Source organism: Aspergillus versicolor (assembly GCF_001890125.1).
Source record: "Aspergillus versicolor CBS 583.65 unplaced genomic scaffold ASPVEscaffold_4, whole genome shotgun sequence".
NCBI lineage: Eukaryota > Fungi > Ascomycota > Eurotiomycetes > Eurotiales > Aspergillaceae > Aspergillus > Aspergillus versicolor.
This window is the reverse complement of record NW_024467527.1, coordinates 930377-944090: the sequence shown is the minus strand read 5'-3', so window position 1 is coordinate 944090 and position 13714 is coordinate 930377. Positions and strand designations below refer to the sequence as shown.

The 13714-nt window shown below is 50.5% G+C and overlaps 4 protein-coding genes across 4 annotated transcripts; 1 reads left to right on the top strand and 3 right to left on the bottom strand.

Moving 5' to 3' along the window:
- Nucleotides 1-171: 171 nt before the first annotated feature.
- Nucleotides 172-1747, bottom strand: ASPVEDRAFT_40923 (SGNH/GDSL hydrolase family protein). Its single transcript, XM_040812235.1, has 4 exons — nucleotides 1284-1747; nucleotides 1194-1233; nucleotides 1017-1095; nucleotides 172-950 (listed from the first exon to the last, which is right to left on the bottom strand). The coding sequence occupies exons 1-4, from the start codon at nucleotides 1408-1410 to the stop codon at nucleotides 519-521; spliced, it is 678 nt and encodes a 225-aa protein (XP_040667124.1). The 5' UTR covers nucleotides 1411-1747; the 3' UTR covers nucleotides 172-518.
- Nucleotides 1748-2000: 253 nt separating this feature from the next.
- ASPVEDRAFT_52310 (putative MFS transporter) lies at nucleotides 2001-3731 on the bottom strand (the record flags this gene model as incomplete). The annotated part of the gene is made up of 4 exons (XM_040814619.1): nucleotides 2001-2124; nucleotides 2197-2941; nucleotides 2997-3420; nucleotides 3480-3731. 4 exons carry the CDS (start codon nucleotides 3729-3731, stop codon nucleotides 2001-2003), a joined length of 1545 nt encoding a protein of 514 aa, XP_040667123.1.
- A 1569-nt stretch (nucleotides 3732-5300) lies between these two features.
- On the top strand, nucleotides 5301-6792 carry ASPVEDRAFT_28024 (universal stress protein; the record flags this gene model as incomplete). The annotated part of the gene is made up of 3 exons (XM_040810070.1): nucleotides 5301-5578; nucleotides 5645-6035; nucleotides 6094-6792. 3 exons carry the CDS (start codon nucleotides 5301-5303, stop codon nucleotides 6790-6792), a joined length of 1368 nt encoding a protein of 455 aa, XP_040667122.1.
- Nucleotides 6793-8283: 1491 nt separating this feature from the next.
- On the bottom strand, nucleotides 8284-13215 carry ASPVEDRAFT_130115 (putative eukaryotic translation initiation factor subunit eIF-4F; the record flags this gene model as incomplete). Its single annotated transcript, XM_040806688.1, has 5 exons — nucleotides 8284-8440; nucleotides 8495-8880; nucleotides 8929-9012; nucleotides 9063-12353; nucleotides 12562-13215. The coding sequence occupies 5 exons, from the start codon at nucleotides 13213-13215 to the stop codon at nucleotides 8284-8286; spliced, it is 4572 nt and encodes a 1523-aa protein (XP_040667121.1).
- Nucleotides 13216-13714: the final 499 nt, after the last annotated feature.

Here is a 13714-nt window from a genome sequence, read left to right as displayed (position 1 = left end):
TTGTTCCGCGGGGAGTTGATTGAAATTCGAGAGGAGGTAAGTGCTAGCGGCCTATAGATTAAAGCAATGATTTAAGAGCGAGAATTTAAAGAAAAAAAGGCGGATATTTGAGAAGTTAGAAGAAGGGACAAGAGACCACAAGGAGTGGATGTTGGACAAGAAATCGTGAGGGGATCGTAACATCGACACTGCATCACAGCCTTGGCGGAAGCAATCCGATTCTAGACCGCTTTTGAATTCTATCTTTAACTCGGAGATATTCCTCTTTCCATTCACAATCTCTAAATACTTCTATCCCAGTTTTAGCTAAATGCTATCTGCAGCAGAGCTTCCCCAGCAGCCACCCGATCAGTTCGGAGCCTCCATCCACGGCGGGAACACTTGAGGAAGCTTCCCTGGTGCTTGGTCAGGCCAATTTGTTTGAATAGCCTTGATGACCTCGTCGTATACAATACGATAACCATCGGCGGTCAGATGCAACCCTTCACTCGCAAGTTAGTTTCCCGCTACCGTACACTTCACAGGCGCAAGTTGGGAAAGGGGAAACACGAACCATCCGTGAATAAACTTGCGAACTTCGCATCATTCGGTGTTTCCCTAGACCCAATAAGAGGCTGCCCCTCCTTCCAACCGACCGCCGCCATGAAAGCTGCCCATAGGTCAACGACCGGAACATTCAAAGAGTCTCCGACCTCACGGGCAGCCTTTGCATACTCCCTCGCGCGCCTGTTCGTCCGCGTGGGGTGAATGTTGCCTTTGTCCTCATCAAAACCTTGCAGTTGGTATTCATTAATGGGCGTCGGCGCAATAATCAGGATGCGCGGCTTTTGGGCCACCGTTGCAGGGTGTTGAACGATCCCAACCAGGTTCTTCTTGTAGACGTCCAATGGGACATGTTGGTTGTTGTTGGATTCGAGGAGCGATGCATCGTTCGCGCCGAACCAGATTGTCTACAGTAAATGTTAGCTAGCCTGGACACCATTTCTTGTAGGGGGTTCTATCGAGCTCGGTATTACCAGAAACCGAACAGAGGCTGTCTCTGGTTTGGGGAAGAACTTCGGAAACACCTTGACAGCGTGCGCAGTGGTATACCCGCTGCAGATATAACCCAGGAGATTTCGTCAGTGTAACCATTCCGTCATGATCTCGTTTCAAGGTCTCATCATAGTAGAGGACGGAGTTAGTGAACGCACCCGAATCCGCGATTTATTACATCCAAAGTCCTCGAGTAAGCTATCACAGCGTCAGCAAGCCCACGAGCAGACCGTGGGAGAACAACTAACCATCCTGCAACGCGGGATGGAACCCAAACCCTTGCTCCTGATTCGAAGACAGCTGCGTGATCGAGTCTCCGAATAGAATAAACTGGTCGTAGGGCTTGTACAATTGGCCCTCATCGGGGGATGACATGGCGTGGGGTTGCGTCCGTGTTTGTTAAGATTCGGACTCAGAAACAGAGAAGTTTGTTTGTGTGCAGTAGGTGCTCGAGCAGTCTCGGCCTGGAGGAAGAAGATAGTTTATATGAGAATTGGGCCGGTCTATAGGTGGATAAACGTCGCGAGTCTCTCGCGCTAAGACTGACACAAGCTTCCTGTTTGATGTCACCACAGCCTGCTGACACTAGGTATTGACTCCCACTTCGACAGGACACAATTTCTATTTTGCAATTACACTTGGCTGCGTGCAACGCAATTTTAGGGATGATATGAAATAGATACTTTGATCATCAGAAGGAAGCCGGTCAATGATTGAAGTAAATCGGGTTATTCCTCGATTACCCCACTACAGTATTGCTTCGGATAATTTATGTTTATTTCCCCTTATCTCGGTCTCAGCAAGCCCGAGATTCTATCATTCACCCGGATTTCAGTATGGCAATCTAGACAAATTCAATATTGACAACCGGTCTTTGATGCCTATATTCGGGTTGCCATGTCTCGAACAACGACAGCGAAACAGTACTAATATATCTTCGACCACAGCGATTCTGTGCCGTCGTATTAACGCCACTTCGCCCCAAAAACATGAACGGGAATAATAAGCAAAAAGCTAAATATGAACATAAGAGCAGCAGCAACACCCGAGCTCGCAGCAATACCGACATTACTGAACATATCAGGGAACCTAGCGACAAGTTAGCTATTTATATATCCAGATGCACACAATTCTGTGCATGAAAAAAAAAAGGGTTCATACCAAAATGGTCCAATAAACCCCCATATTTGTCGAACGAATGTAACAAACACTCCAACACTGCCAGAGTCTTGGGGGTAGGAATCAACAGCGTATGTGACCATTACCGTCGTGACAAGTTGGTTACCGAACGCTGCGATGGCGGTGCCAACAATCGGTGAAACCTGCCAGTGGCCTTCAGGAGCCTGCTGCGTGCGGACCAAGAACACTATAACCCCAACAATAGCTAGGATAATACCAGGATAGCTAAGCCAGAGACGGAATTCTGGCTCTGGTCTTGTTTGGAGCTTGCGCGTGCGACGATTCATCCAAGCATCAGACATGGAGCCCCCGATTTGCTCGCCGAGGATAGTGCCGATTATGACGCCGAGGAATTGAAGACCGAGTTGTTCTGCATTTAAGCCGAACTTCTCTTGTAAAAGTTGAGGAACTTCCACGGTGATCAGAACACTCCCGAATAAGAAGACCATGGCATATGCGAATGCGGGAATGAAAACTGTCGGGCGGATGACCAGTGTGAGAGGATGGTAGAATTCGCTGAGCTTCAGTGGCGTGGGATCTATTCGACGAAAGGAGAAGTACTGGCTGCGGAAACTTGATGACGAGTTGTCTTGATTACTGCTGATGAAACGGCTTTCGGCACCAAAGAGGATATACAGGATGAACTGTACTCCATTTATTATTGCAAGGACCCAGAATATCCAGCGGTATCCTGCGCGATTTGCGACAAACCCAAAGATCAAAGGACCTGTGACAAGTCAATGTCATCGAGTCATTTGAGACTGCTTGACCAGGAGACCTACCAACTGGGACTCCTAGAGTGACCATCAACGTCCAGATTCCCATATATCGACCTCGTTCCTTTTTGAAGAACGTTTCTGTTACAACAGCACTTCCAATAGCCGCTGCCGGTGAGATGAAAAATGCAGTCAATGCTCTGCATGCTGCCATTGAGGCATAGTCTGGGCTTTTCGCGCAACCAACATTGCAGACTAAACTCAGAATGGTTGACAGCAGGAATATCGGACGACGACCATATCGATTAGACAGCGGCTTCCAGAATAGAGGTGCGCCTCCCAGAATTGCAATCTGGAGAGAAGTGAGGTAGCTAGCTCTCTGAATAGACACCCCGAGGTCGATAGATATGTCTTCATACGCGGGAATAATAGAGGCCGTGAAAGTGGACATGCATGCGTGAAAGGCGACAAGAATGAGGTTTGCAATTTTCTATGAAGAAAGGAACACAGGTTAACAGTCTGCCAAAGATTCAGGGATTATGAACATACCTTCCAGGTCGGCCAGTTGTATGGATCAGCGTGCAGCGCACTTGGAAGAGGATCCAAATCCAAGGTTCCATGACGCCGCAGAAGATATTCGCGATGGGTCTCGGACAGACATGAAGCAGCGCGTTCAGAAGATGAAACCTGGACTTGATTCTCTGGGTCTTCAAGAAATTCGCTGTCATCCTTCTCTGAATTCGGATCATGCTTACTGATAGGAGGTGAACGAGACCGGGGCTTTGCTATTTCGGACGTCATCCTGGGTGACAGTAGGCTGTGGACAGTAAATGGCAGCAGAAGATATTGGAGGAAGGCGAAGAAGATCAAAAACGGTTGATCCGGGGTAAGGGAAGGTCCACCAGCCCCAGATAGAGAAAGGGGGGCGATAGATATACCCAAGTCCATGTGGCGTCAGATACAATAACCATCATGCTAGTACAGATGTAGAAGAGCTAACAAACGCAAAAGAGCCTGCGCAATGTTTTCTCCAAACCGATTAGTTGTCATGTCGCGGCATAGTTCGTGTCGGGGTAATGGATGCTGTGGGAATAGGGGCCACAGGACAACAGAGAGAGATGAAGCAATTGTGGGAATCGTGGAGATAGGTCCCCACAGGACAGTGCATTCAGCTGACAGGGAGACAGGAGTCCGTCAACGCCCATTAATGAACGACAGAGTCTCTGAATGAGCCGAGAACCTTTACTAACGAGACCGGGGTTTGAAGTGTGGAGATGATGTCTTGAATTGTGGGAGGATGAATGTGTCCAGAGGGTGTGAACTATTGCTAAGCTTTGCCAACTGTCCTGCCATAAAGCTTGGAGGAGCTGCCAATGCTATCATAATTGCATTTGTTATAGGTACTGTTATCTCCACGATTCCTCCCACAATCCTCCCCAGCCTAAGTCTGCACCAGCTACTGCTCGGCTGGTAGTACGATGTATATTAAAAGATCTGTCCAGAGTCTAGCCTCGTCCCGCTTGCTCCACGACCTGCATATCCGGTAGCCTGAACTTGTTTAGGCCCCGGTGTCAACGTCGCCGGCTGAGTCGATACGGAAAACTCGTGCTGTAAAGGACTACTTTAAAGAACGCTATAACGCTAAGAAGTAACTTACTTCTTGGTGCTTACATGCAAGTCTAGCACACTGTTGAAAACACCCTACTATAGTAAAATGGTGAAAGCCTGGGCGTAATTTATTCCGTTAAATTTCAATTAATTGCCCACTTATTCTGTCCTTCCAGGCTTTTACAAGATCTGACTGCGGCAGCCTGCTGTTTCGACTCTTCTAAAATAGTTCGGCGGACCTCATGGCATAGCATAACTTGATATAACTTAAGATAAAATGCTGAATAATTATGCAGGTTTACGGGTTTACTTAAGCACGCCGATAGCCGGAGCGACTACCGCCTTCCTGATGCATATTGCCCCTCGTCGAGGCCCATCGTCTCCTCACCACCACTGAGACCCTCGTGACGATAAGAGGTTCTGCATCCGGCGTTCGAGGTGAAGAATGAAAGTCCTCATCACTTGCAAGCTTCTTTCCTAAAGGTTTATGTTTCTTCTATGCACGCCGCTGTTAATCCTCCGAACAAGTTATTGCATCTCCGCAACTCTCGCCCAACTCGCGTGTTATCGCAAACCATGATCTGCAGCTCCTACGTCGTACGACCGGCAGAAGAACTCCAGAAGCTTCATGGCGGTTGAGCCGCATATCACTTCTTGAATTGTGTGATTGATTGACTTATCTGATTTTCTTTACTTGGCATTGTCGATTCCATTCACCCCACGCACCACCTCTTCAACCACTACCCGAAGCAACGACACTTCATGGCGTCGGTTCCTCCAGATCCATCGCCCGACTTGGAGGACGGGTCTATAGCACAAGGCCCCAAACGAACGAACAGCGTCACAGAATCGTCTCGTCCGGGTGGCACCGGCATGGCCGATAGCGCTCATAGAAAATCGATACAGTTCGATATTGGGGGTTCTCCATCGCAGCCTCCTTCCCGCCCTGGTAGCGCGACTGGACGGAAGAACTCGCAACCTGAGGTCCAGGACAAGGAACTAAAAGCCCCTGGGCGAACTTACTCTCCCCCACCACCTCGGTAAGCTTATTAAAACCAAGGTTATACGCCTCTATGCTACATTCTAACAACGTATGTATATCATAGGACGTACGAGCGAGGTGTTTCATTTGACACTTTCGATAACCCCGATGCAGCAGACTTCTCTCTTACCCTTAACTACAAACACAAAGGCTATCAACTTACCCGCCGCAGCCGCACTTTTCTCTGCGGCACTGATCAGAATGATTACTCCGACTTTGCTCTCGAATGGCTTATTGACGAGCTAGTTGACGATGGCGATGAAATTGTCTGTCTTCGGGTCGTCGAAAAAGATTCGAGCATCACGAGCGATGCTGCGGTTGAGGCCGGGAAATATCGCCAGGAGGCTGAAAGGCTTTTCGAGCAGGTAATCCAAAAGAACAGCCAGAATGAAAAGGCGATTAGTCTGGTCTTGGAACTGGCCGTTGGGAAGGTCCAGGAGATCATCCAACGCATGGTAAACTTCCCTTGTCCATATTCGCTTGTGATATGCAACGTATGCTTATTTATTGCAGATCAAAATCTATGAACCCGCAGTTCTGGTTGTTGGTACCAGGGGCAAAAACTTGAGTGGAGTTCAGGGATTGCTCCCTGGTTCAGTCTCGAAGTATTGCTTGCAACGATCACCAATACCTGTGATCGTGGTTCGACCTTCGCCCAAGCGGGAGAAAAAGAAGAAGAAACGCCTGGCTGATCCCAACAGACGCAGCTACAACCACATATTGGAATTGAGTGAACGGCAGGGAAGCCACATATTTTCCGGCCCCTCAAGCCGAAACAGTAGTGTATCGAAACTTCCAGATGAAGAGGCCGCCGTAGCAGCAGCTCTCGGCCTTCCACCGCAGAGTTACACGAACTCACGCACTTCACTTTCTGCCTCTGACAGAAGTAGTGTCAGTCATGATGGACCAATGACACCCATGGCGGATTCCCTTGAAGCTATCAATAAATCGCTTGCAAGGGACCTCTCGATATCGTCTGACGATATAAAAGGCGATGGAGAGACTTCCACGCCAATTCCTGGGGACAATAGTTCTGATGACAAGCTGTCAGAGGAGATCCCTGTACCTGCGAGCGGTACCCCATCGCCGGAAGGGGAGCCGGTTGGATCGGACCAACCCACACCAGACACAACAAGCCCCGAAGCTAGCATTCCGGTTATTGTGACGGACGATGTCCAAGATGAAGCTAAGAACAAGCGCCGTTCGCTGTAATAGTGAACCAAACCCTACATGGAATACTGCTTAAGTGGGCCGTTTCAGTCCAACTCCATCTGCCCGTTTGAGCATGAAATATCTACACCATTCATTTTCTCTAAAGACAATCACGGCCGTTGTTGCACCAATTGAGGCGTCTTATGAATGCATACATACATCTTAGCATAAGATAAAACTACATCACTGAAGCGGGCATCGACTCATTCTTCTCTTTTGCATTACATAGGCAGATATGGCCACTTTAATCCTCTCTACTTAATACTGTTTTCTTTCCCTCATAATCTCACTGTCCACTACACCATCACTGTTTAGAAACTTAGTTGGCTAATTGTACCTCCATATCGAGTCTCATTTCCTTGTCCGGTCTGTAAAATTGTGCTTCAGTCCTAATATACAAAAGCAGCTAGGACGGTGGAGGAGGCCCTTAGCATTATTTGCGACTAGCCATAAAACCCGCTCGACACAAAACATCAACCTATTCAAAGCTACTATTAATTGTTGTTGCGGACTACTTGAAAAAACACCAACCGGAATATAACGGGTAAATATTTCAATTGAACTATATCTCAACACATAGATCGTATGCTCAAGCCTAGAAACTAGAAAGAGAGCAGGAAAAAGGAAAAGAAGAAAAGGAAACTTTTTCTAAGCAGAAATTTTGTCTAAACGAAGCGCACGAAAAACGCAAGCGAGCAGGAGAGACATGGAATCATCGCCAGCACATACACCAAGCTTTTTGCATTGGAAGCCAGGGTTGTAGATGGATGCAATGCAAACAAGCAAGCAAGGAGAAAAGAACTAAAGGGGAAAAAAAAGGAGGAAGAAGGGTAACAAGCCAGGCAGACTAATAAAGTATTGAATCTGAATCTCCCTCGCAGATTAACAGTCGTGTCCAATGTAAATGGCTAGTCTTGTTTCAAGGACCTGCTCGATTGTGCAAGGTTCATTCGTTTAGGCAAGATACGACACGACAGAAGACACTGGATGGGAGGAAAAGAGCAAACGTCAGAACTCACCGGGTATTGAATTAAAAATGCGAAAAGACATGAGCATGAACATGGACATAAGCATGAACATTGTTAAAGAAAACATAACTTTGAGGGAAACAATGATAATAGAACACCCCCTTCGCACAAAGTGACCTACCTCTCTTGCTCAATATTCAGAAGTCACTCTGGCCATTCCATTACAGGCTTTATCTTGCTTTCTTCAATCTCCGTAACAACAAATTGTACAATCGAATGTAGGTAGAAGCTTCTTTCTATAATACCATGCCGGACGAAGCAAATGAGCGATGAACTTTTCTTCCGCGTCGTCGGAAATCGTGGGCGACGAAGATTAGATAGGGAGGATTGATAAGTTCAAATGACATGACGATGAGGATGATGAGGGCTAGGTGTCAAAAAAGAGAAGATGATGAAGGGAGTAAATAGAATCTTTCCAGAAGAACGGAATCATTTTCATTATCATTGCCAAAGAACAAACAATCTATGATGCTGCTTCGCCGCCGCCGCCGCCGTCCTTTGACGGGGTCGCGGAGGGTCGACGCTCAACAGCGGGTTGTGATTTTGTCATCGCAGGAGAGGTAGGGTTTGATGGAGGGGATGTGGCCAAGTTGTCCGGATCTTGTAATTGAGCAAGGGCACTGCGCGCAGTTAGCAAATGTTTACAGCCTTAAACACCATGTGCTGAAACATACCTGAAAGCATTCATGGAGGACGCAGCCTCCTTGTCTTCCTTCTTACCGGCAGGGGGTGTCCCAGTCCGGCTGCTGGCTGCACTGTCGTCGCTACCACGAACCAAGTTGCCTCCAGGGCCAAGGTTCTTGCGACCACTGTTACTACGAGAGCCGAGCATGCTAGAAGGTCCAAAGGACATGGGCTGGTTTGTGTTGCGAGTGGTGCGGAGACGGCGGAGATCATCGCTTCCAACCTTGCTAGAAGCATAATCCGGCGGAGGTGCTTGTCCATATCCTGAAGAAAAGCCACGGGCATCACCACGTCCCATGGCGGCACGGCCACCACCTCCGCGATTTGCTTGCTGGCGAAGACGCTCCATCTCAGCTTCTTGCTGGGCACGTGCAGCCTGGGGAACGTTAGTGAGGCCTTTGAATATTAATTTGACTGTACGTACCTCCTCGCGAATTTGCTGAATAGTCTTGGGGCCCTTGTCCGAATCCTTCGATTGCCAGCGGGAGTTACGCAAATCAATAATATCCTAAATAAATTAGTATCTAGTTCGGTCATTGAAGACGACGAGCAGCTTACCATCAACATAAACCTGAGACGGCTTGGCAGGTTCGGGGTCTGAACCATCAAGTGGATACGCTGGAAATAGGCATCCATAAATGCGTGACCCTTCTCCGATGCGTCTAGAGAAGCACCAATGGTTCGCAGGAGGCTGGTCAAACTTTCGACTTCAGCCTCGTCTGGAACACCTTCGTAATCAACAAGCTTCTTCACACACTCGTGCATGATACGCTCTGTCAACATGCCCAGCTTGTACAATTCACCAATAAATTTCACAAGACCCAGACCACGACGTTTGGCAGCAGCAGCAGCGTAGTACTCATCGGACATCATAGCAGCCTCCTCCGTAACACCTTCGGGCTTGGGAGGTAGGTTGACCTTCCAACCGCGCTCGAACTCCTCTTGACAACGGTTGAGAAGGTACTTTCTGAACAAACTGCCACCAGCAACCACGTTGCCGTTCCTGTCACGAATATTCTCATCCTTGATATCAGCGCTCATGCTCTCAAGCATACTCTTGCAGAATTTGGCATAAATCGAAGCCCAGTGTGCTTCATCGGTAGCCTTCTCGAATGTGAGCTGGATAACTTGTCGTAGAGTGCGTCCATCGGACTCGTCCTTCGACTGGGACACAATTTCCAGGATCTGGCCAGAGATACGCGGGAAGTTCTCCGGGGTCATCTTGTTCAGAGCACCCTTGACCTTACGCTGAACAACATCAGGAGGCATGTGGCCGCCAGGTGTAGGGCCCGAAGCCGCAGCGGCCTGGCCAACACTGCGAGGTTTCCATCCACTAGCAGATATCTGCAAACCTTCGAGCTCTTTTCCAGCTGTAAGAGGCATATCCTCGTCCTTCTTGGCCTGTTGCTTTCCGCTCGGGCCGCCGCGTTTGCTGCCCTGGCGCGTGCCAGCTCGGTTGCTAGATCCAACACGGGGAGATTGAGGCATCATAGCATGAGAGGAGTTGGTGCGACTGAGGGGCGTGGCGCCACTCCCCATGGGGAAGCTTCGGAATTGGCCGAAGGGCAAGGAGGGGGTGCGCGAATTGGACAAAGCAAACCGCTGTTCAGAGGTGGTTCCCGGAGGTAAGGCCTGGCGAGGGGTCGACTGACCGAAAGCACCCATCTGGAAATCAGACTGAGCTCCGCCACGAGATGGGTTGCGAGCCATTGGAGTACGGGCAGATTGAGGGCGGGAAGAGTCGGTATCACCAACAGTCTCACGCACACGCGCGTCCCAGTCGATTGAAGGTTTCTCCTTGAATACAGCCTGGAATTGCAACAAGAACTCTTTGTTGTAATGGAATTTGCGGTCGGCAGGCGCGCTTGTGTTCAGCGCTGGGTTGGGCGAGGCAATTGATGTAGGGTACGAGATCTTGCTCAGGTCGTCCACGAAGCGAGCAGAGTTCAGAGACTTCATACCGGCCGTGGGCTGAGGAGGCTCGACAGCCTTGTTGGTTTCCAGCTTGAGAGCAGCGGGCTTCTGTTTGGTGGCTGCGGCACTTGCAGGTTTGGCGGGAGGGGGCATGGAGGAGTCCGATACAGGGGTAACAGTACCGCTATCGGCAGGAGTGCTAGTCTCTGTGGCAGGGAATCCACCCTTCTTCAGAGAGGCGAACGCTTCTTTAGTGCTTGTTTCTTCAGCAGCTTGACGTTTCTTCTCCTTGGCTTCCTCGAGAGCTTCGGCTTCGCGTTCGGCCTTCTTCATGTTAGCCTCATAGGCCTCTAGGTCTTCCTTCTCCTTGCGCTCCTGTTCCTCCTTCTGGGCCTGCTTCCTGGCATAGTATGCAGCCTCTGCGGCGGCTTCCTTGGCTTCAAGCTCAGCCATCTCCTTTTCGATAGCATCGTAGTCAATGTCATCCTCATCATCTGCTGGGGCAGGGGTCGGTTCAGAGGGCTTGGAGGTTTCTGCAGCAGGCGCACCCTTCTTCTCATTGAGGGTCAGATCCTCTACAGCCTTCCGGGCAGCCTCTTCATCAGCAGCCTGCTTCTTAGCCGCAGCATCCTCTTGCTCCTTTTTCTGGCGGGCCTCTTCCTCATCCTGCTTCTTCTTGGCCGCCTCCTCATCCTGCTCCTTGCGCTTAGTAGCCTCCTGCTCTTCCTCCTTTCGGTTGGTCTCAGCCTGCTCCTGTTGTTGCATTCTTTGGAGAACTGCGTCCTTCAGCTCCTGTTTCTTCTCAGCAGCAGTCTTGGCAGAGATGGAGGTAGAGCGGGTGTGGTCTGTGCTACTTCCAGTTCGTGGTGGTGGAGTAGGGGTTGACGTTGCAACTTTAACAGGAGATGGCGTGACGCGCGCCGGAGATGCGGGAGTCTTTTCGAAAGTTTTCACGTTGCCGCTATCAGGATCACGGATAGTGATCGCCTTGCGCGCTGGTTGAGGAATGACAAACGCGGGAGCCTTGCCTCCTCCGGCCGATGTGTTGGAAGAGCGACTAGGAGTATGTGCGTGGCCAGGCGACGAAGGAACTGCAGCAGGCTGGGGTTGGTTTTGGCCGAGGCTGGAGCCAGGTCGGTCGGAAACCTGAGAGGGAGTCCGCGCCAAGCCAGCGGCCTGGGGAATGCCTTGTGGAACGGGAAACTGGTTCTGCATGTAGGGCGATTGAGTGTACGGCACGGGGCGTCCGGGTTGGGGCGAGGCAGGTGCCATGTACTGGTAGTTCGGGTAATACGCCCCGTAGTTAGGGTCGCCATACGGATAGGTCTGGTTATGTTTCATCAACGTTAGACATTGCTCAAAGTTTCCGCTTTCTGGGGCCAGATTGGGGGGAGGAAAAGAAACACGGGTTGGGGAGAAGGGTGTGTTTCGGGAGCTCAACCCGCGGGGTCCTTGTTTCTTTTTGTTATATAGACCACGGCGCGGAGGCTTCTGGGTATTAGGGTGGGGTGATCTCACTGCTTGGGGTCCCATATGTTGAGGATAAGCACCATACGGCTGAGGAGGCATCTGAGCATGGGCCATTGGAACCGGGCCCATCTGGGGAGTCAAAGGCTGTGCGTTGGCTAGCGCTGGGCTGCGGCTGGCTTGTGGGGAAGGAAATCCGTGCATAGGTCGCCCCTGGTTCGGGGGGTGGAACTGAGGGCCCATATTGTGTCCGCCTCGAGGCTGGTTGGGCGTACGGAAGCTGTTAGAAGGCGAGTACGGAATTTGACCCTGATGACTAGATTGTGAATGTCCACGACCGCGGCCACCCTGAGGATAATAGCCACCGCGGCCGGGCCCGTTGCCCATATGGTCGCTGTGCGTTGACTGCGAAGATTCGCGGCGCAGATGAGTTGACTGAGGACCGGGGCCAAGGGGTGCCTGGGCAGTCTGTATATGCAAAAGAAATGCGTTAGTAATTTTATCTGTGATGGGCATAGCTCACAAGGAGAATATGCCGGAATCTAACTCTCAAGCGATATGAACATGGGGAGAGAGAGAGAAGACGTGAAAAAGAAAAAAAAAAAAAAAAAAAACTTTTTATATGCGGCTGAGTCCGCCTGGTACAAAAAGCATACTAGTGAATGAAGCCACTCACATTATCACCCGCGTTTCCAAAGCTGCCAAAGTTCACCTGAGCCGGGTATGAAGATGGCGGCGGGCGACCACCACTCGAGGCGGGCTGAGGGATAGGCGATGGCGAGGTCTGCGGCGAGGTCGCACGAGGGTTCGTCGAGGCCGTCACGCCCAGACCCGACTGAGGTTGGTTGGCCAACGCGGCGGGATTTCCCATGCTGGGAGAGGTCGGCTGCTGGTTGGCGAAGCCAAACTGGAGGCTATTGGGACGGCCGGTCTGCGCTCGGCTAGGGTTGTACTCTGCGGTGATGGTCACCGAGGGCTTCCTTTGGTGGTCGCCTTGAGGAGTTCCCGAGGCAGGGGCGCCATTCACAATGGTCGGGTTTGGAGATTGCTGCATGGGTTTGCCGCTCACAGAAGTTGAGGTCGACTTCCCATGTTGCGATGAGCCACCCACGGTGACGGGAGCGGCGGCGGTAGAGTCCGTCGCGGACTTCTTGGTCGCGTTTGCGTAGGAACGAGGCACCGCGGACGAGGTCGAGGTCGAAGTGGAAACCGGCGCCTGGGGCGAGGCTTTCCCACTGAGCGAAGGGGTGGAAGAGTGCGAGGCGGCCTGGGCTGACGACGTACTCTGTCCTTGAGTTTGAAGGCCGGTCTGTTGAGGGATCGAGCTCATTAGACAGGCGAGAGCGTCGGCGAGATTAAGAAGGAAGATGGACGAAAAAAAAAAAGTTTCGAATCCGGTGGCGAGGGAGGAGAAAAGGTAACGATGCTCACAAAAGAGAGATCGCTAGAGCTGGTGACAAAGTCGAGACGATGTCAGAGGCGTGTTACTGCAAGAGGAGAAACACGCTCGAGAATCCCACATCCAGATTTCCCACACACACAACGGGCTGGGAAAGCGAAGCGACACAGGGATGTCACGACACGGGGAAAGAGAGAAAACGAAGACCACCAACGGAACTGTTTTCTACGTCGTGGTCAACGATAGTTGTAGAGAGGAAGGGGAAAGAGGGGGGAGAAAAGAAGAGGTCAAAGTCTTCTGGAGAGATGGAAAGGATTTCGGGTTCCCTTTTTTTTTCTTACAAACGCCCTTTTTGCGTTTCGGTGGTGGTGGTTTTTGGGTGACGAAAAGGGTAAGGTAGAAAGAAGAAAAGAAATGCCCGCACTCACCC

What these genes read in the sequence shown, in the direction of transcription:
- ASPVEDRAFT_40923 (XM_040812235.1), bottom strand. Translation starts at nt 1,410, where the DNA reads ATGTCATCCCCCGATGAGGGCCAATTGTACAAGCCCTACGACCAGTTT. An exon ending in CCATCCCGCGTTGCAGGATG is followed by an intron (nt 1,234 to 1,283) that starts GTTAGTTGTTCT and finishes ACGCTGTGATAG; the next exon opens with CTTACTCGAGGACTTTGGAT. An exon ending in GTAATAAATCGCGGATTCGG is followed by an intron (nt 1,096 to 1,193) that starts GTGCGTTCACTA and finishes TTATATCTGCAG; the next exon opens with CGGGTATACCACTGCGCACG.